The 23567-nt window shown below is 36.4% G+C and overlaps 1 protein-coding gene across 1 annotated transcript in view; it reads left to right on the top strand.

The window, feature by feature from the left end:
- Positions 1–317: 317 nt before the first annotated feature.
- The window catches only part of nr6a1b (nuclear receptor subfamily 6, group A, member 1b), a 36193-nt gene continuing 12943 nt past the window's right edge, over positions 318–23567 (top strand). The window contains 2 exon segments of the mRNA XM_055180569.2: positions 318–492; positions 8865–8900. Of these exon segments, the coding sequence (XP_055036544.2) occupies positions 447–492; positions 8865–8900 (82 nt within the window). The 5' untranslated portion in view covers positions 318–446.

Genomic DNA, 23567 nt, shown 5'->3' with positions numbered 1-23567 from the left:
GTGTACCTCCACTGCAGTAGTACTGTTTACTGTCGGAGCTGTCTTGCTGTTTGGGATCTCCATTTGCAATAGTAGATAATGAGAGTTTGTCAGTATTCATCAGCCACATTAATTTCGTGCACTATTAGCTAGCTGATGAACGCGAACGCCGTTCACTGCTGGTAGTAGGTCGCCATGCGTAAGTAAACAAACAACGGCCATAACGTTATATTGTTATTACATTTTATTTAACCGCAGCGCAACCTATCTGTCGGTCTGTCTGTAGTTCAATTAACTTTTTGAACTATATTTCCCAGAAGGCGACTCGGAGGCGTGTCGTCACGTGACCTCAGCAAGGTGTTTTCACGCGGATCTCTTGACACGAGCGCGCGGAGAGAGCAGAGGGTTCGCAGAGGTCAGTACAGGCGGACCGGAGAGAGACACTCTTGAACTCATCTTGCTGGAGGATGGAGGTGGAGAACCGACCGAACGGGTTTGAATTCTCCAAACGGGGCAAGTTACTGACTTTTTATCTACAGTTAAATATTACACGTCGCAATTCAAACGAAATGTTTACGTCGCGTTTTGTCATTTTTCTTTATTATCAACATTGCTAGGTTTATACGAGTACAGTATATATTTTAGAGCTCACAACGCAACTTGAAGTGTAAATGATCATGCATGCTTAAATACTGTGTTTTTGCTTGTTTGTCTCCCGTATGGGTTGAAATGTTAGTGTCCTGTGATGAATGGGGGTCCAGAGCTGGAGTTTGGGGACAGTGAGGCTTTTAAAGCTCTACTGAGGAATGTTTTTATATGCGCGTCCGCGAGGAATCGTAAAACATGAACTTTTGAACTTGAGCGAATCCGCCTCGAGCGGCACAAAAACACGCCAATGACATCAAGCAAATTTTTTATCAGGAAAAAGTTAACCACACTAAAACTTAACATATTATCTTTAAAATAATTTGTTTTAGATTTTTTTAACCACGTGCAGTTGTGGGGTTAGTGATAATCTCTTTTGTGTCGTATCTGTAAAATACTAAATTTATCTAGATGTATTTAAGTTATACACTGAAAATAAATTGTGGACAATGATTGCACATAATTTAAGTATTTTTTTTATTAAATAAGCATTAATTAACATTAATTTGATTTTAAGAAAACTTGATTCAGTCAAGTGTAGTTTGACATATACAGAAAAAAAAACTTTGAGTAAACAGTTCTTTGGGGAAACAAAAATGGTATGGGACCACTGCGATGAGTGTATAAAGGATAAAACACTTAGATTCTCATTTTAGATGGAAACACAACACAACCAGCATTAACCACCCAAAGGTTATCATCACTTCCCAGATTTTACAGCACACAGCATCTGTTTGGCTGAAACACACACACACCACAACTGCAGACATCTCATACTGTACAGCACAGTAAACTGAACATGACGTAATTTCATTTCCTTTAATGAGATCATCAATGCAAAAGTTACATTTACAATGACTGACATACATTGCTATAGCAACGCTTCCTATCTCTGGATTGGTCACTGCGCATACCAGAATACAACTGTAGTCAACAGCCTTGACCTTTCACTTCTGTGTAACCTTTCTCCTTTTACTGACCTTACTGAGCGGAGAGAGAGAGCGGAAGAAGATGCCAACATGTGCGTTTTTTAATATACATAAATTTTTACATTATTATTTGAGGAAATTTAATTTGTGCTGATTTGTTCAAGACCTTAAAAGTCTTAAATGTCAGGGTGGAAACAAACAAACAAACAAACACACAAACACACAGAGGAGCAGACATTTACATTATGCTTTTGTCAAACATTTATCAAAGATAGATTTACATTTTTTAATCAGTATGTTTGTTTCCTGGGTTCAAACCCATAACCTTTTGCGATGCATACACAATGCTTAACCAACTGAGACACAACACTACACTGTGTATGTGTTTGTGTCATATGAATTTCCATATGCAGCATTATCAAGTGGATATTTGAAGAAGTCTGTTTGTGTGCGTATTTCAGTTTGTAAGCCTATCCCCCACAAATAAACAAACACACAAACACACATGTCATAAACACACAGATGATAAACTTCCTGTCCACCCACCCGCACAAGGATCATAAACCCCCCCTGCCTCTGGCCGTTCAGTGACCTCATGATTTGACCCTGTTGTTGCCATAGAAATCTCGACTTATATGTCAAACAGGTAGATTTTGGCTATCCCATAAATGTTGTTGTCTTAAATTTTTTATTTTTTTCAATGCTAAGTGTGTGTAAAAACATTATAGACCTTTTAATAAAAACGGTGTTTCTATAGCTCAACTTGTATAGGACTTTGTATAGGAAGACAAATACTGATGAAAAAATATAGGCTGACTGCATTTGGCAGACGCTTTTATCCAAAGTGACTGAACGTGCATTACAGGGTTATCAGTATGTGTGTTCCCTGGGTTTAAACCCATGGCTTTTTACACTGCTAACACAATGCTCTACCAACTAAGCCACAGCACTGTAAGTCGCTTTTGGGTAAAAGTGTTTGCCAAATGCATAAATGCAAAAACACAAAAAAGTGATGTAATATACTGTATCTTAAAATAAATACAAAGTTTAGCTTGCAACCTGTTAGTATGGTAATGATCTGAATCCGGTCTATACAGCAGCTTGACTTTCTCTTCAATAAAAGTGTAAAGCCGCCTTTCCACTGCACACGACCAATGATGGCCGATAAACTGGAAGTCATTCATTCTCTCATGGAGAGTCGCAAAGGCGCTGGATGAGGTGCCAACCGACCGTATGCGGATACTTAATTTTCGGATCGTTTTGACTGTTGGATTTGTTAAAAAATGACTTCACGCTGACCGGAAGTGATGTATTTCAGTGTATTCCAATCAAAACACAGTGCGAGGTGACATTAGTCCCTTTCACACATACAGTCTTTACTGGTAATTTACTGGTAAATTGCAGTTAACATGTCATGTGTGAACAGAACCTTTCCGGTAAATCAGTGCTCCCAATTTACCAGTAAGACAGGTTGTAAGATTAACGGTAATTTGCCGGTAAGCGCTGTGTGTGAACGAAAAATATAGCATTACCGGCATTTAGATGACGTCAGACCGCGCTGACAGATCGGGCGTGCCAATCAGAAAGTTTTTTATACAGGTGACGCGGTTTCCCCCAGACTGTTTACGGACGTTTCCACACACATGTTGCTTAAAAGTCGAGCACACCTGAAGTTAACATCCACATTTCTTCACCAAAGTTGTTTAAAACAGCTTACCATCTAATTGCCAAATTGCAGACGTCCTTAGCACACCACCTGTGAAGCCTAACGTGCAAATGCGCATCCGTTTGACGCCGCCCAACGCAATGTTGTTTGGTCACGAGCAACTTCGCGACCGCTTGCCACAGATGTGAAAACAACAAAATACGGACCGTGGATATTAAGTTATAACCCGCCGTTTACAGACACGGACGGAGCTCGCCGGCCGCGCGCCACAGGTAACTTCCGCTTTCTCTCCGAGTTTACCGGTATTTTGATACTGATGTGTGAATGATGTCTTACTGGTAAAAAGACGGAACGTCACTGCATGTGTGAACAGCACATTTTTGTATTTACTGGTAAATCCATTCTGGTAAATTCATGGTAATTTAACAGAATTACTGTGTGAAAGAGGCTAATGATTTAATCCTGTTTGTTTAACTTTACCAGTAACACTTGAATCATTAAAAAAAATTAAGTAATACATTATTAATTCAATATGTAGCCTTTAAGTTATTACTGTATTTTAATCTTGTCTCCATATGTTCTCTCCAAAATATATTGACAGTCTTTGTCATATATGCATAGCTGTATATTGTTTGATTCATTTGCATTCATTTATTTATTCCACTATGGTAAATATTAGAATGAACAGAGAGTTAAACATTTGATTCTTACCGTTTTAAAATCCATTCAGCTGATCTCCGGGTCTGACGCTACCACTTTTAGCATAGCTTAGCATAATCCATTGAATCTGATTAGACCATTAGCATCACGCTTAAAAATAATCAATGGAGACGGTTGGATTGTCCCCCCCGGTGGGTGTGGTTTTCATTTCAGGTCTCTATTAACCAATATAAAAATGTGCCGTTTTTGGGTGTGTCCTTTAAAATGCAAATGAGTTGATCTCTGCACTAAATGGCAGTGCCGTGGTTGGATAGTGCAAGATTAAGGGGCGGTATTACCCCCTTCTGACATCACAAGGGGAGCCAACTTTCAATGACCTATTTTTTCACATGCTTGCAGAGAATAGTTTACCAAAACTAAGTTACTTTGTTCTTATTTACATTTTCTAGGTTGATACAAGCACTGGGGACCCAATTATAGCACTTAAACATGGAAAAAGTCTGATTTTCATTATATGTCCCATTTAACATGTTTAAAATAAGTAAACTGGATGAGAAGCAAAAAAATGTAATATACTTGACAGAGTCATGTTCTTTTAAAATAAAAACATCAAGTTAAGCCAAAAAGTTACGATTTCAATTCGGTTTAAAATGATGCAACTATGTTTAAAAATAAAAAAAACTGCATCAATCGTGTTAAATCAAAATGAATTTTTTAAATAAAGTGAATTTCTTTAATTTACATGAACAATTGGTTGTAAGCCTAATAAATGAAAAAAAATTAACTATTATCACTCAGTTTGCCTTTTTATAGCGAGTAGAAAACCACACAGATATATTGTGATGAGAGGAGAGGGGCTGTTTGGGAGTAGTTGGGGGGTCGTTCGGGATCTGATGTCCTTGGATCTGAATGATGACGTTCTGGAAAATAAAAAAAAGGATATTCGGGTTACATATCACTACATCTGTACACCAATCCCCCTAACCCTCTTTTCTTCTATCAGTCAAGTGGAACACAAGACATCTGGGCAGTGATCCTCGGGTGGAGGGCAGGCTGTTGAAGTCAGCGTGTGTGTTTGCATACATATGTCTCAGTACCTGCACATATGCATGCATGGATATCTTACCGTGTGCGGGCTTTTGCGCATGTGTGTATAACCATTCAACACACATACACACTCAGTCCAATAGCATTATATGAAATGAATGATTAGAATAATGATCGACCAGTATATGGAGCTGACCAGTGAATCTTCGGATTAGCATGCACACTGTTTAAAAGAGGTCTCAAAAGATTCATTTTTATTAAATCTGCATATTATATAAACTTTTAGGAGTTGCAAAAAGTATTTCAACATTAAAAAATATTTGCATTGATGATTGCATTATTTATTTTTAAGACAATTTTACATCCAGACATTTATTAGGGTTTTAATGAAATGCATGCAGAATTCAGCTCATGCAAGAACTTTTTAGGGAAGTTCTTTTCAAGAGTTAGAAATGTGTGTGTGTGTGTGTGTGTGTGTGTGTGTGTGTGTGTGTGTGTGTGTGGCACAGTCGCCAGACGGTGAATATTTGCTACTGTAGTTCAATACCAACGGTCCACAGCCATCACAGATATTAGATTATCATTGAGGAGGCTGGAGTGCGTGTGTGTTCCCGATGCGCCATATGCCAAAGACTGCTGAAGTGTGTGTGTGGTGCCCTGCGTGTGCCAGATCAAAAATCGGCAGCTGTCAGCGAGCCGACGGGATCACACTCGTGGACATACACACGTGGCGGATTTTGGGGAGGTCGCTGGGGTCGTATCCTGAGGGAGAGAAGTGAGATGACTAGGCAGATGGGTGCATGTGTATCTGAGGGAAAGATGGATAGAGAGAAAGTATTGTTTAAGAATGAGAAGCAGCTTTGTTTTAAAGCTCCTTTGAGTTTGTTCATGGTAGGACGTTCATTTTTAGGGTCCATACTTTTAAAAGTACTTTCTTACAATCATTACATTTGTTTTAAAGGATACTGGCTAAAATGTGGGCACAGTCTTTTCAGTTGGAATGCAGGAATTTAATGCATTTGCTAAGTAAGATAGTAGATTAGTGTTTCTCAGTGTTTCTTGTCTACGGTTCAGTATTTTTTTTCATTATTATATTTAAAATGGCCAATATTATAGTGATTCGCTTAACCAGAAAGTGATCAGTTTGTAAGAAGTTTCATACATTTCTCTTTAGATTACATATTTTTAGAGACAGACAGTTTACCCAAAAAGGAAAATTCTGTCATCATTTACTCACACCCAACCTGTATACATTTCTTTGCTCTGCTGAACACAAAGGAAGATATTTGTAATGACGCAGCAAACAGGTGCACCATTGACCTAAAAAAAATACAATGAAAGTCAATGGTGTTTAGAAATAGTTTGGTAACAAATATTGCTCAAAATATCTTCCTTTGTGTTCAGCAGAGCAAAGAAATTTATACGGTTGGGTGTGAATAAATTATGACTGAATTTTCAATTTTGAGTGGACTATCCGGATTACTAATAAAAACAACAATTTACTCAGCCTCATGTCATCCAAGATGTTTGTTTTTGCTGTTCAGTTGAAAAGAAATTACGTTTTTTGAGGAAAACAGAAAAAAACGACTTCTCGTCTTGCACTAGCCGTGTGACGCACCAGTGCAACCTTTCGTATTACAAAATCACGTTGAAAGGTCACACATTACATATATGAAATGCACATTTGCAGACCATTTAAACAATAAACTGACACAAAGACATGAATTGGTATCATTCCACATACAACAATGTCAGAACGGTCCTTTCTCCATACTTGTAAACACTGAAGTGGTAGTTTCGCATACGTCATTGTGTGTCCTTAAAAGGGACACTTCACTTTTTTGAAACTATGCTCATTTTCCAGTTCCCTAAAGTGAAACATTTCATTTTTCACATTTTGGAATCCAGCTGATTTAGCTGATCTCCGGGTCTGCCGCTACCACTTTTAACATAGCTTAGCATAATCCATTAAATCTGATTAGACCATTAGCATCACGCTAAAAATAGCCAAAGAGTTTTGATATATTTCCTATTTAAACTTGACTGTTCTATAGTTACATCGTGTACTAAGACTGACAGAAAATTAAGAGTTGTAGTAACCCCTTTAGTAACTTTCAATAGCAGGGGACTATTTTCGGGCACTGAGTAATATCATTGCGCCACCTGCAGCCATGTTACGGCAGCAAATTCCTTGATTATCACGCTAGAATGAGAGTATAGTCCTAGTCATATCTGTCATGAAAATTGCAACTTTTAATTTTGATTAATAAAGAGTCAAGTTTTAAATAGGAAAAACATCTCTCTATATTTTTTGCGCGATGCTAATGGTCTAATCAGATTCAATGGATTATGCTAAGCTATGCTAAAAGTGGTAGTGCCAGACCCGTAGATCGCCTGAATGGATTCCAAAACAGTAAAAATCAAATGTTTAACTCTAGGGGAGCTGGAAATTTAGCATATTTTCAAAAAAAAGTGTCCCTTTAAGCTTGTGCTTTATAAGATTTATATAAGGCTGTAGGTGGAAAATGTATGTATAAATGAAACCTATATGGGATGTTTATCATTTTTGATACCTTTACATATGATAAATGCATATTCAATTGCTTTTTTGCAATGTTGCACTGTTTCAAAGCAACTTTAAAAGAAAAAGATGGGAGACTTATTAAAGGGATAGTCCACCCAAAAAAATAAAAATCTGATATTATTTCCTCACCGAGTCCTGTTGTTCTAAACTTGTATGAGTTTCTTTATTCTATTGAACACAAAAGAAGATATTTTGATAGTTGATGGTAAGCACACAGTTGCTCGTACCTATTGACTTAGTATTTGTTTTTCCTACTATGGAAGTCAATGAGTACTGTCAACATGAGGATGAGGAAATTATTATCCCCTTAAATATCTAGTATATAGAATGTAGTTTTATTGTCCTCAGATTATAATTATAGATTATAAAAAAAAATGTACGGTAATTTACTTTTTCTTCGCTTGTCGGACATTTAGTCAATACGCACAACCGGCGCAACATCATAGAATGTCTCTGAACAGGTTCACAACAAAGCAACATTCGTACACAACCGGCAGGTGTAAATAACTTAAGAAATCAAATCAGATTAAACATGTTGAGTAATTATTTGTCCACCCTGCCTGCCATAGAGCGCGAAAAATACAATAACACATTTAATTTGGTCAATATAAAAACATGTCCCCCTCATTCTCACAGCGTCAAATTTGTGTAACAATGCTCCCCATTGGCCAGAGGTGTCTTACCCGGACATCTACTCGTACCTCATCGAGTCAACAGGAAAGCAGTGAATGATTTTACTTCATATTTGAAAGTTACTTTGTATTTATAATATATTATGTCTTTATATTTACAGTACTAAGTGGACTTTTCCATCCAGCCATACAACTAACTGTCTTAGCGATATTTCCAGCAATTACTGGGTAGCGTTGTTACACACATTTGACGCTGGGAGAATAAAAGGGACATGTTTTATATCGACCAAATTAAATGTGTTTTTATTTATTTATTTTTCGCGCTTTATGGCAGGCAGGGTGGACAGATAATTACTCAACAAGTTTAATGACTGATTTCTTAAGTTATTTATGCCTGTCGGCTGTGTACGAACGTTGCTTTGTTACGCTATTCTGCATGGAAGTCTATGAGAAGTCTAGTTTGTTTTCCCCCAAAAAGGGGCAGTGACAATTTAAAGTCAAGTTCCCGGATGTGCCGGTAGTCCATATTATGATTAATATGATAAATAACAGGTGTCACTGATCACCGTGTTCATTTTAAAAATAATTTTTGTCACTTGTGCTATATGTATAAATAGTCTTGCAATTGTTAAATTGACTAATGCACAGCATCTCTTGGGTTAATACTTTAACTGATTTCTAATATTCAAACTTCATTTTCTTTTTCTTTCTCTCATCTGCAGGTTTTTATAAAGAGAACTCTCCACAGGATGATACAGGTAAGAACATTTCTGAATAATCTCTGTCTCATTTAATACATCATATTGCAGTGCATTTATTAGCGTGTTAAGATACATACAGACCCAAACTTACCCAAAATTTCAATTGAAGTTTCTACTTTTACAAATAGAAGAATGTAATGCAGATTTAGTTTAAATTTTATTACTGTGCTTTATAGTGTGCACATGTGCATTGAGCCGCTCTTTAGGTTGCCGCCTAGACGGCTCACCCACAGATATTCAAAACAAACATCACATACAGAACAGCTCTGGGGTGCATATTTGAACAGCGATTGAAGTGTGACCACAAATATTTTTCCGTTAGTAATTGTATGAATAAAAATTAGTATTTTCAGTAGCAGAATCAAATCTTTGGCATTGTGCATTTAAGACCCTACTGTTGTACTATAGCATGGTATGCCGCAGTGTCTCTCTCTCACTCTCTCTCTCTTTAAATGACACACACCCTCACACATGCATACACAAAGTTGTAAAGCTGTACGAGTCAGGGTTGTACATTGTCAGAGAAAGCAGCTGATTTATGTGAGAACCAATTAAACCGTAAAGTGACAGAAGAGCGCGCGCACACACATACACAAACACTGATGACATCACCTTCACTCCCGGTCGCAGTGGAGTCAAAGTTAGGTCAGAGTTCAGGAGCAATATGTAAACAATGCAGAGTTCTTGACCTGTGATTGGCTGAAAATGGTGATTTAGGTGTTGAAAAAGAGAGAGACGCGAAACGTGAAACTAGCATAGATGGCTGCTTCCACTTACCTTGCATTTATGATGGTCCTGTGCTTGTTGAATGATCTTATTGTTTGTAGATGTTTCTGATGATCTGTTGTGTCTACAGTGTTGCAACTGCAGTTTGCACTCATTGGTCGGTGAGTCCCTTGTATGTTAAACCCAATGACAACAATGAATGTATATCGCACCTGTAGTAATGAGGAGGCTTGTGATGTGCATTCACGTGTGTACGTGTAGCGTGTGGTAATTTCAAGGCACAACCAACGGTCGATGGTTTCTCATGCACATCCAAACTCACCGACAGCGTTGAATGTTCCCAGAATGCACCAGGAGAAATAGTTCAGGTGTCGGTCTGTTTTTGCATGGCTGAAAGTCAGTGTCAAATGCTTCTTGCGTCCTAAATAAAATGATACAGAATGTGTACTTCACTGCTCATTTTCATAACTAAAATAATCTGAAGTGTGTACTGAATCTGATATTTCGGTTACATCAGGGGTACCAGCCTGATCTCATGAGAAATTGTACATATTTAATGAGTTGGTTTATAAGTTAATTGTGCAAAAATGTACGATTCTCATGAAAAAAAACAATAACGAAACTCAACCCCTAACCCCAACGTCACAGGGGTCAAGGCAAATCGTACAAAAATCTACGAATGTGGTCATATGAATTAATACGAATTAGCCAACTCGTAAAATACTCGTAAGAGTATCAAAATAATAAGCATGGAGTTACAAACATCTCTTCACATACTATATTGCACATGATTTCAAATGACATACAAACCAACTTTGTTTTTTCCACATTTAAGGGAAAAAATGTCATTACCGCAACGTGTCCATGACTGGATTTGGGTTCTTTGACATGGAAAATTTATAATTTAAAAAATCTAAAAAATAAAAAACTTCAGTGCATTTTATAAACATTTACAGTTGGTGATTATTGGTAAATGTAGAGACAATAATAAGGAATATAAATGTGTCCAAGTACAATTTTCTCATCCTCCGTAACAATTTTCAATCATTGTTTAAGCCCTCAAGGAACTAACATTTAAAAAAAATTGTTGGAAGGGACATAATTGACTGTGACACTCAAGATGGCTACCAGGTAAGCAGTTCTTATTTTTTCTCTACAGATAAAAGTTGAAATTTTGTTTGTCATAGTACCTAGACAACTTTTTAGTTCTCATTACCGAAACATGAGTTTGTAAATGCATATATTTAATGTAATCATGTTGCGGTAATGATCATTTTTGATCATGATAATCTAAAAAAATGTAAATAATTCTATAGGAAATATTAGTAAGTTCAATATAGTAAGTTCAGACCTTAATCTTATATGTGCAAAAAACAAGTCTGGATTTTGTGAGAATCACCCGTATGTGTTTTTCGCGGTTTACTTTTGTCTACATAAAATCATTAATGTAAAAAATAACCTTGATATCTTTAATATTGACTGAGTAAGGTCATGTCAAAGATTGTAATCAATGATTGAAATCAAACTTTGATCATCAAAATCTCATATTTTGATTAAGAAACTTTAGACTGGATTTCACAGACAGGTCATTTCTCATTTAAATAAAACTGCATCAATGTATAACCTAAAGCAAATCAATGCCAAAAAAATATGTAGCCAACCTTATGTGTACACACAACAAAATAACACTCGATTAAAAAAAACTCGAGAAAAACTTACTTTTACATATAAAGACATAATTATCTTAAGATGCGACAGTAATCAGATAAATAAGACTCCGAGAAAGACGAGTAAAATCTAAAAAAGAAAAGTTAACAGAAAAATATAAATCATTACCTGTTCTGTCTCTGCCATGTTACACATAAAAATAGCTAAATGAGTTTCCCTTCAGAGCTGCCATCCTTATTGTGAATTTATGTCATATTTGAGATGAACTATATATGACCCAGCTGATGTGCTGCTGTACATTTGGCCATGTGGATTGAGTGCTGGATGTTGATTGGCTGAGATTTTTGACGTAATGGATGATACCTATTTGATTGGCTGAGGCCAAATTCATTGGCATTGCTTGGAGACGGAGAGAAAGACGAAAGGTGCAGACTGTGAAATATTTTAAAGAAAAAAGACTCTTGGGAATAATTGATGAAAGAGATACGATGATAAAAGTGGGAGAGATCTGGCAGACGGATACACATTGCCATTGGGCGGTTAAATCATACGCTTTGCGATTAAATATCTTTACAGGCAGCATTAATACATACGCACCTCGGAAACATCATTTGTGTGTGTGTGTGTGTGTGTGTGTGTGTGTGTGTGTGTGTGTGTGTGTGTGTGTGTGTTTTAAATCGTGTGGGTTTCTGTAAGGTTTTATATGCTAAAATATTTTGACATTGTTGCCCTTAATGATTCTGGGCACTTTGCGTGTGCCGTTCCCATTAATTCTCTCTTCCAATGTTGAATGTCTCTCACACAACATGTGTTAAGTAGGTCAGCATGCATACATGCCAACATACACGCACATCAAACGAAAACCAAAAGAAATGAGAGCAAGCAGGCAAACCCTGTTCTTCTTAAGATTTAAATCCCACTTGCCTCTCTATAGGAGCGACTAAATAAATCCACTACAGGACATTAAAGACATTTTGAAGACACATTTTTATTTGCTGACCTCCAGTGTGTTTTATCTAAAAATTGGCCGACACAATTGCAGAAAATTCGCTTTTGATGTGCATATACATGTAATTCTGCTTGTGAAAACCCAGCTTAAATCTTTTTGTGTGTGAAATCAATGATTGAAATCTTTGATGTTCTCATGGACACATTAAATATTTATTTATTAACCCATTTATAGTTTATGGATTTATTTTATTTTCTGTTTAGCAGTATGTTGTGCATGAACTTTATGACACCACATCTTTTTACAGTTACCTCTAAAAGCATTGGTTTCATATAAATGCCTCTTGATTTGCTGATCAATGGCTTAAAGGCATACACCGTTACTTATTAAGTGAGCTTGCTAGATACACAAAAGGCTTGTGAATTTTATTGCATGTAAATGCATTCGGCCAATACGACCAATATGAACGTGGGATGGACAGAGACACATGTCAACGTGACAGATGTGGAAAACATTTTTTTTGTGCTGTAGATGGTGACTGAGATAAATGATGTTGGCCAGCATCTTTATGGGCCCGTTTCAGTAAGGAGGTTCAACCAACTCTGAGTTTAAACTTGAACTCTGAGTTGACTTACTCTGAGATAGGGAACTCTGAGTTTTCGATTACAGAACAGCTGATCTGAGTTAACTCAATGGCAACAGCATGTGACAAAGAGGTCTAAATCCTTTTTACTACTAAAAGTGTTGCTGCAAGTGTACAGCAACTATGAGCATATATTTTAAAGAAAAAAATATTTGTTGGAAGTTGCGTACATTTAAATTTTTATCACGGTAAAAATATCAGAAGTAAATAAACTGAGGACTGTACTTAAGCAATATCACTCGAGTAGGAGTGTGATGTATCTCTATATCATCACGGCTGTGATTAGGCCAGAGGCACAAGGCCGCAGACAATCACAGTCGTGATGATATAGAGCTATATCACACGACTCCGAGAGCGATATTGCTTTTATACAACAGTTCGACGGCACACGTTTGAAAAACGAAAACTAGAAACAACAACGGAGTAATTTTAAAAGCCTCTTTGTTTGAGAACTACTTCTTCCGCCACAGATTTGAGGGCGGCCAGAATAACAGGTAACACTTTCGGCTGCTTTGAATCACATATTAACTCAATGGACGGATTAGCCGTTTTTAAATATTACAATTTCTTGGTCACAAAGTGTAGTTTTAAGATTAGTTCAGTCGAGAATATATATGTATTATATTTAAATCTACAGTCGATTAGTAAAGAGAGCGCCTGTTTGAACGTTTGCTTAGTGAGATTCGGTACGTATGAGAACCAAAGCATGAGCGGACGGCAGTGTTCACTCGCCCCGCTGACCACCGCCCTCTCTGGGCCACATCTCTGACAGAGATACCCTGGCTCTCATGTTGGCCTGATGGTCAAAAATTAGATCAAATCAGCAGTATTTGGTGTCATGATTAAACTATTACTTGTTTTCTTATTCATATTTAGTGTCTTTTGTGTTGTTATTGTTTTGGCGCGAGGTAAAAGTTAATAAAACTGTACTTATATGTTACTATTGGTTTACCATTTCATCTTAACGCGATACGAGCACTCGGTTATTATTAGACTTCGTTCTTGTCAGTACTATAAAACTGTTTTTTATAAGTGTTAGAGAGATGTTTTTGCATGCTGCTTATAAATATATCAGTGGCGATATCTCATAACATGTTTTAATAGTCACGTCGCGATTAAATAAATGATCAATGTCCACATTTAAAAGCTGCGGTGCTTACCTGCAGTTCCACGGTGTTTTCGCGTTCTGATAAGAGATATAGCTCCAGAAAAAAATGAGTGTTTATATTCCTCTTAAATCGTCCACAAGATGTGACAAGACATTACTCCCATTAACTTTAACGTAACATCCAAGAGCGCTGATCTTTGACGGAATAATAACTTCCGATTGGGGATTCACAGACTGATTTATGAGCTAGTAAACTAATGAGACACACGGAGAGTGATTCAAAACAGCGCGGTTGTGTGTGTCTGCAGTTTTTCCATTCAGAGATGAGCCTGTTTAGAGGACCTCCATTCACTAGGTGGCAGAATGATACGAAAGGTGAAGCGGTTACTGTGCCGTTATCAGTAGAATATTGCACCCTCTTAGCCAATCAGATTCGAGAACCAGAAAGAACTGTTGTATAAATTATTATAATCATTTTCATGCAGATGCAGTCCCATGGACAAAAAGATGAAAGCAGCTAAGCTAAAAATGAATTGGGCATAATACTTGGGCATAAAAGGCTTTGAACTTTACAAATGTTTGTCATGAATAAAACAGAAATACGCCAAGTCGGTGTTCGAACTCAGATCGCCGACAGTACGTCTGCCCAAACCACTGCGCACAGCACTACTCACTAGACCAGCGATAATGATGAGTGGATACATAATAAATGTAAAGGCAACTGTTCGGATGAGCATGGCCACAAAGGCTTATATTAGTCATGTAAGGATATTTATATCTAAAATGACAAAAATAATAATAAGAAGAAAAATAATACCGCTCACATAAATGTCTATGGATATGACAAAAATCCACTCGGGGTCTCAAAATTAATTTAATAAATAAATATAACTTCCTACAAATGAATGCAGCATTATCATCTACAGGATCCTCTATAAAAGCACTTAACTTCTTCCACCCTGAAGCTATTTTGGGGATTTTCGCCTGGATTTGGCCTACCCAATTTCAAAAGCTTCCCATACCCACATGCAGAGGTTTACATACAAATGTTTGGTATCATTTTACAGGAAACCCTTTGAAATTACCTAAAACACTGTTGAAAGTGCTAAACTTGGTTGTATGTGATGTCAGTCCTCTAATAAACACAAAAATAAATAGGTGCTTTTTGATGTTTTTTTTTCTAAAGTTTTTATTTAAAAGTGTATAACTCTGGCCCTGAGTGCCTCAGCTCCCTGCAGACAGTTTTGTTTGATTCCAGCAATTGCCAGCTTACAGAGGAAAAATGATTTTTTTCTCTATCATAATCTATGCAAAAGTTATTTTACTCCAACTGCAGGGCTCAAAATTAACTTTTTTATTTGGTAGCACTGGTGCTCCCAACTTTAAAGAGTTAGGAGCACCAGCAAAAATTTAGGCGCATCCATCCAAAAATTAAAAAGTACCACAACTACAATGTAAATGTTAATAGATTTATTTTATTAAAAATAAAACACCACCACCAGGCTTTACACGTCCTATGGCCAGCATTTAAAAGTTGGTCTTCTATTTTATGCTTTTTTGCTGCATAAATTCCTAAATTAATACCCAAATGCTGTTGAAATAGTATAGCAGCAATAATAATTTAACAATTACAGGTCACATGATTAAGATTACATAGAAAATCTAGCAAACACGTAAAACACTGATTAATTGTGACATTACAAAAGTGACCCTAAGATAGAAGGCTAATATATATTGGTATTGATAACTGCATTACCAGGATGCTTTTACTACTAAATAGGCAATGTTTTAAAAAATACAACAAAAACATACCATCAGCATTGTCGTATTCCACAGCAACATGGACCAAGGATGTTTGTCAAATGTCCATTCACCAGCGCATGCGCACATACACCATTAAACACACTGACATACAGGTCGGTGTCTCCATCAATAATAAACACATTTGTCATGACACGTCTTGTGTTTTTGGCACTTTCGCCATGTTTATGCAAGGTACGTCTGGCGCTTAAAATGTTTTGATTCCGCCATTAACACCGTTTTACAGGATTTACAGTAAACAGTTACATTTTCATAGACACTCGAAATCTTTAAGCCACTCTCTCTGAAAGGTTTAACGTCAACTCGTATTTTCCGGTGGTGGAGTTACATTTGAATCCCAATCGTCGTCAAAGAAACAGTAATAACCTTGGCTGTAATCGTCTCGCTCTCGTCATGCTCGCGACGCGTTCGTTCACATTTCCGCGCTTCACTGAAACAAGGAATGACTGACGCTCATATTAGCCAATCTGCGGTCTTCATTAAACGCAAGAACTTAATGGTGAAATTTGATTGGTTATGTATCGTTGGACAGAACACTGAACCTGGGACAGCGCCAGCACGCAGGATCACAATCAACTCGCGTCACAACAAAATGGGCAGTCGCACAAATGCTCCCAAATATATTTTAAGGTCGCACAGATTAAATTTCGGTCGCATATGCGACCAAAATGGTCGCAATTTCGAGCCCTGAACTGATGGGAGGAATAATACGCTTATGGAGTTAAATTTCTGCCAAAAAACATTTGAAGTGCTACCATAACCACATACAGTGGAATAAATGCAATTGCTTTATATCATTTTAAAGAAAACCCTTAAATGCTGTGAATGGACTCATTTTTTAGAGTAGGACCTAAGAGAAAAGATGGTGTATCATTTGTGGCTATATGTGCTATCTGAGGCAGTCCACACTCAATTTTCCCATATGTTTACAAAAGACGATTTTTTACCTTATTATTCATTCAACTATTGTTGGATATGTGTTGATAATAGAACAAAAATAACTATAGTATGTTTGTCATACTTGAAAAATATGAAATATGTGAATATTAAATCATATAAAAAATTATGGGGGGGGTGATAGTGTAAATTAAGTGTAAATAACTTTCTTACAGTAAAAGATTTCTCAAAGTGATGCATATCTGGAGAAAGTAGAGAGTCTAAGCTTTCAAACAGTATCTCATATGTGTTACTGGGGTCCATGATGGACCATTAAAGATTAAAAGAATATTTTATTTGAGTCAAAATACGAAATTTTGTACCCGGGACTGGGTCCTCAGGGTTTAAGAGGTTAAAGCCGCTCTATGCATTTCGGCGTTTTTGTCAAACAGCGACCCCTAGAGTCGCTGGAGAATACTTGCAACTGTCGTAATTTCCCACTCTATTACTCCAAAGATAATGAGCAGGTAATGTTTCACAATTTCATACAAATATTAGGCTACTGCATAGTCTACTAAACTACAGATGATGGTAATAGGATAATAAGAAGTTTATTCCAAGTGTAGAGTGCATATAATAATAAAGTACCGTGTTTGCTAGCTTATAACATTTTTACATGATTGCAGCTAAATCACAAGTAAACAGTCTATAGTCTATGTCTACTGTATAATTTCATTTGTGTTATTTTATTGTAATGTAAACATTACAAAATGCCATGACAAAATGAATTGTGTACGTTGCATTATTTCATAACATTGGTCGTTATAATGTCACTATACATGATTATTGCTATTTATCATAATAGTTTGCAAATTGTGCATGTTTACACTATTTACAACCTCTAGGCTTATTTATGTCCTGATAATTATGTGAGATATTGACAACTGTTGTCATGATAATCGCATGACATACTACAAGCAAGCGCAACAACATACAACATAGACCGCAAACAAGTTTACAAATGAGAGATTTACTTACTAGTCCATCAACAAGATCGCCAGATCAGCATCCCATCCGGTGCTGTCTTTTAGCTCACGCCAACGAGTAAAAACCTCACCGAGTGGGACTTTGTCCGGTTCCTAACGCGGTCAGATTCTCTTTTCCTTTTCCTACTCTCTTCCGAACGTGCTTTCTTAACTTTTAAATCGTTTAGCCTCACGTCTCAAATGCGCGCGTGCAGTTGTTGTTATAGGCTTGATCGACTTCATGCAGCGTTGCAAGAACTGACAGCCGGATGACGTCAAAGTGCCGTCTCGGATCATTCTAGCGGTACTTTGACGTCATCCGGCGGTCGGTTCTTGCAGCGCCACACGAAGTGGAACAAGCCTAACGTGTGTGACGTCGTTGCCGTAAAGCAAGTCGTGATTCTCGCGGGATTTGTCACGGGCGGTTCTCTCAAGCTTGTATTGCTGGTTTTGGTAGCGGCGTCCTCCCCGAGCTTCAACAAGAGGATGATTCGCCTTACTATGACTTTATTTACCACCGAAATAACTTTGAAGCTGTTATATTAAGGTAAAATAACTGCATAGTGTGTCTTTAAAATTTTAGTCACTTAGACGGTCTCTGCACCTAAGTGTATCAAATTGGCTTCAGGCATTTCAATATACTGTTTAATTTTTTTGTTTAAAAAATAATTTATAAAATATATAAAGCACTAAGGTAAAATGATTTGCACTGGCAATTTGATTTTAACTTAAAAACAGCTAAAACATATTTTACAGTCCCTGATCTCCACATTTCAGCAGTAACAACATCAAAAAGCGGCTTTCGTGGTCTTCACGTAACTTCCAGTAAACTCCACTAAGAATAAATAACAAAAAAGCCATTTTAAAGTAGTTTATTTATATAACAAGCAAAATAAACAACACATAGATTACCTAGGAAACCCAAACAATTGTTATTTTCGACTAGGTACTATATTTGTTTAAGAGTTCAGTTTAGCAACTAGTCAGACCAATAAACAAACAGAAACCGGAAGTAAAGTTCTGACCAATCGCGTGACCGTACGCGTGTCCGATGAAACCGTCTATACTTAACCGTACTAACTTACTGTATACTTTACCCTATATACTACTGTTTCTTTGTAAGCAGTAGGCAGTATGCAAAGCTACACTTTTATATAGTTGCATACTAGGTTGTAGTCATTTGCACTCATTTTAGTTTTAGTTTTACTAATATTTTAAATAAGATTTTATTTTTACATAAACATTTTAGATAAATATTTAGCAACTTTATGAGCTTTTGTCATTTTATTGGCTTTTTAAAACTTTTTGCTAATTTAAGTTAAAAGTAATTTTCTTCCCCCAATTTTAGTTTAGCTTTTTGTTTTGGTTATTAGTTTTAGTGCCTCAACTTATTTCAGTTTTTCAGGCAACATTTCTAATTACTTTTTGTAACACTTTTTTAGTTTTTCAACAAATATTTATGCCCATAGTTTATTTGAATCCAGTTAACATTTTTAATCATTTTAATTAGTCTTAGAGGCTGTTTACACTTGGCATTAACATGTGTTTTCGTCGATCGGATCACAAGTGGATGACGTTAATGCCAGGTGTAAACGGTGTTCAAAACGTTTTGAGCTCGTCCACTTTCGACCACTTTCAACCACATCCAGAGGTGGTCGAAACCACATTCGATCGGATCGCTTTGGAGTTGCGGAACGCACATGTGGTTGAATGCGTTCGAACAGCCACACGCGACGCCTTCTCTCCGCCCATTTATCTAATCTGAGGTATTAAACAAGTTTTACGTCTTTTTTTACTTCTGGCGTGAACATTCGGTGAACAGCGCTATTTTTAGCCTTTCATTGATAAAACTAAGCGGCTGATCTCCGTAGTTTCGTTCTGAAAGCGTGTGAAAGTTGCGCGATCCTATTTCATCAATTGCGCTGAAAATTCAAAGAAAGCTCTTACATACTCATGTACAAAACAATGTGCAGCATGTTTACTTGCTAAACAAGCAGTGCACTCCGACATAATATTAGTTTGCGTCAATATAAACTCATCATTACTCCCGCTCGGGTTTAAAATGACAGCAGAGAGACTCGCCCACCGTCTCACAGACCACCCCCTCATAGTATTCAGCACAGAAGTGGTCGAAAGTGGACAAAAGAGACGGATTTAAATACCAGGTGTAAACGTAATGTGTCTCTCTCGTCCACTTGTGATCTGATCGATCAAAACACATCTTAATACCAAGTGTAAACAGCCCCTTAGGTAACACTAATTACCATGGTCAGTGGTCACATGACCACATTGCATGCTAATAGCACATTACTGCACATTATGGCAAAATAAGGTGATCATCCTGGTATTTTTTGTTTATATAGAAAGTGTGTTCATGCATGTCAGTCAGTGGCCTTTTGTGTTTTAATAACATGCTGTATAAAGTTTGAGGAGCTTAAATCAGACTAAAATAGTGTATTTCGAGGTTGGTTCAGCTAATGCATAACCCAGCTAATGACCACACGCTCTTTAAATTAACCAGCAAGATTTAACGCCACCACGTTAAGCTTTGATTTCATAGTATGATGATGATGATGATTGCAATTATTTTAGCATGTGGGTATTTTTTTCTATACACACCGATCACATTAAGCCCAGGCAGAAGGACAGAGAATGAGTTTGTGTGTGTGGATGCATCTCACACTGCTCAGTTGTAAAAATGTGTGTTGCACAGTTCCGGTTCGCTATAAAGTTTGACCTGTGTGTGACCTGATCCTCAACAATACTATGCCCTTACAAACACACGGCTTTCTTGGTGGTTGTAAACGGCTGCAGAGTTCAGGGTTAGGTTGAGTGCTTTTTGTACCATTTATGACACACTCGGGCTTCGAGAAGACCTCTCCGTGACCCTGAGCTCACCTACGCCCCCTACAGTTCAACAACACTCTTGTGAAATGAATATATTCATGCAGTTTAACCTTGAGAAGTCCAATTCATGTTAGCGAATCAATTAATTCCAATGTTTTTTCAATGAACGAATGATACAGCAGCTCGTTTTAGTCAAATGTTATTTAGTTAAATAGTACTGTTGATTTCTAACCCGTATATCAAATTAAAATGGTTCAATAGAATGATTATTTTGTTTGTTTATGAATCCATCAGTCTCTGGTAAAGATTCAAGTTTACCCAGCAAGCATGTTTGCATTTAAAACACATCTAATAGCCATTCAAATGCTGCCCAGACGTCTAGGCTAAAACAAGGGCTGTCAGTGAAAATTTAAAGGTGCCAAAGAATGCATTAAATGATATGTTAATATGTTCTTTAATAGCTACATAGAGGCTTTGTGGCTTTATTAAGTGCAAAAATGATCCAGACATTGTTTTAAATGTCTATTTACAAGTGTAGGATTTGCCTTTAGGATGAAATGGTCTTTTATTACCTTATTTGAAAGGGTCATGAATAATAATGTTGAGCTCTGCTCTGATTGGCTGTTTTACAGAGCGGCTCATTTCAGTAGCTCTGTGTTTGTGTAAACAGACCTTATGTTGGAGCCTCTATCAGATGAAGATATGGAATTTGAGGAATAATCAATTCTTTGGAGATTAGTAATGGATAGTTAAGTGTTTTTAAGTGGTAAGTTTGTGTTTTTTTTTCAGTATGGACCTGCAAAACATAACTGTTAAGTCAAAAGTAGAACTTCAGCCTAAACGTTAGCATATAGCATTAACTCATTCACCGCCATTGACGAGTTATCTCGTCATTTATGAGTTCATATTTAACTAATAAATATGCCTTTCTGGACGAATTTCAAAGTGAAAGTGTAATACCGCTTTTATCCACCAGATGGCCAAACCGAATTTATCAAAAACGGAAGTTTAAAAGATTTAATGATTTATTTTAACTGCCTTTATTTTAAAACGCAATTTTTTAAGCTTTTTGCTCAAAATGTTGTATTTTTGAAGAGAAATATCCATATTTCACTGGTTAAATTAAGTAGAAAAAGTAAATGTATAATGAAACGTTTTTTCCCCATTTTGTTTGTTTGTTTGTTTGTTTATTGTTTGTTTGAAAGCAGAGGGTGTGTTCTTTAATTTGATATAATTTGTATGTTTATATATTTATAGAAAATAATTTTTCCTGCTAGGAATTTTGTGAAAATTTTGTTAAAATCACAAAAATGCAGGTGGGCAACTTTTCTCAAAAAGGCTGGCGGTTAATGAGTTAACTAGCATATAGCGCTAACTCAGCAGTCACATCTTTGCTTTTAGCATTGTAACAACATTGTACTTAATTTAATGTGTAATTGAATATTGGGATCATACATCGTCACAGTTGCTGTAATGTTGAGATTGGTCTGTTTTCCAGAAGTCTTTTGCATGCACAAGATTAACATTAGAATGAGGAAACAATCGCGTTTGAGGCTCACGATATGTCATTATCATGTACAAAGCTCGTATTATTCATCCACACTGAAAAAAATAAAGTCTTAATTGACTTAAAAATATGCATAAGTATTAAGTAAGTATTAAATGGAATTTTAAGCAATTTATGCAATTGCTTAAAATTTCAAATAAAACTTACTAAAATAGTGGATGCAAAAATTATGCACTATTTTAAGTAAATCCAGCTTTATTATTATTATTATTATTATTATTATTATTATTATTATTATTATTTATTTATTTTTTTTTTTATTTTTTTTATGGTGTATGCCTAGGTAAATACAGTTTTACATTCTACAGCACCTTTAATAGACCCCCTTTACTAGACCATAACCCAAAAATAAATAAAATAAAATAAATTAAATCAAACACAGTGGAATCATTGTTGGCTTTGCTTAAATTATGGAGTATTATGAGTTGGTTAGAAGTATAGCTTGACTTTATCAGGTCTATAGGTAACCTAGGTCAGGGATTTTCAAACTGTGGGTCGGGATCCACTTGTGGGTCGCATAGTGCACTGTAAAAATGCCACATTTTTGTCAAATCAACATGTAGTTGATGTTACAATTTCGAATTGTTTTAATAAGTTGTCAACTATTTTAAGTCAAAACTCAAAAAGTAGATTGAATTGACTTGCAAAACCAAGTTGTTTTAACTTCATGCTGCATTTGTGGGATAAGGTGCGTTGCACAAAGTCGCTTTGCTGTAGTTGTGAATGAACAAAAAACAGTTTAGTCCATAATGACACACAATGTCAACAATTTTGCTATGATAAACCATAAGGTATTTTGGTATTGCAATTAAACTTACATTTCATTAATAAAATGACAAGGAAAATAAAAACTACTCAATTATAAAAGAGAAATAAAATGTGTTTCCTCATTTTTCCCGGGACAGATTATATTTAAGTGAGTCGCCAAATGAAAAGTTTGGGAACTACTGACCTAGATGGTGAAATGAAGGGTATTGCTTGTTGGGTTACTATTCAAAGAACTAATTTTTACTTTATTTAAAATTCACCTTGAAACCTATTATAAATTTACATTTATGCATTTTACATTGAAGCGATACATTTTTTTCTATGTGTGATCCTTTCTATGTGAAATTTTTCTATGTGTGAGCTACAGGAACACTGTAAACCGCATGCTTTAAAACAGTGCCAAGGGGGTGGCATAAAAAACTAAATCTTAAGATTTCAGATAAGACATAACACGGAAATCGATCCTTCGGGCTGTCCTGCGTACTATATGCTTTTTATAGATGTGTGATGGCATGCATGCTCAGTGTTTGCTGTATAGGACTGAAGTCACAAATGAATTGAAATCCTGACCTTTTTCAGCATTTCAACGGCGACTCCTGTTCACCCATGACCTCTGAAAGAAATCCTGTTATCTTTAAAGAAAAGGTCTGTGTGTGAAAGCATTTG

The sequence above is a fragment of the Misgurnus anguillicaudatus genome, chromosome 9 (genome assembly GCF_027580225.2).
Source record: "Misgurnus anguillicaudatus chromosome 9, ASM2758022v2, whole genome shotgun sequence".
In the NCBI taxonomy this organism is placed as follows: Eukaryota; Metazoa; Chordata; class Actinopteri; order Cypriniformes; family Cobitidae; genus Misgurnus; species Misgurnus anguillicaudatus.
This window is presented reverse-complemented; position numbering and strand designations above follow the sequence as displayed.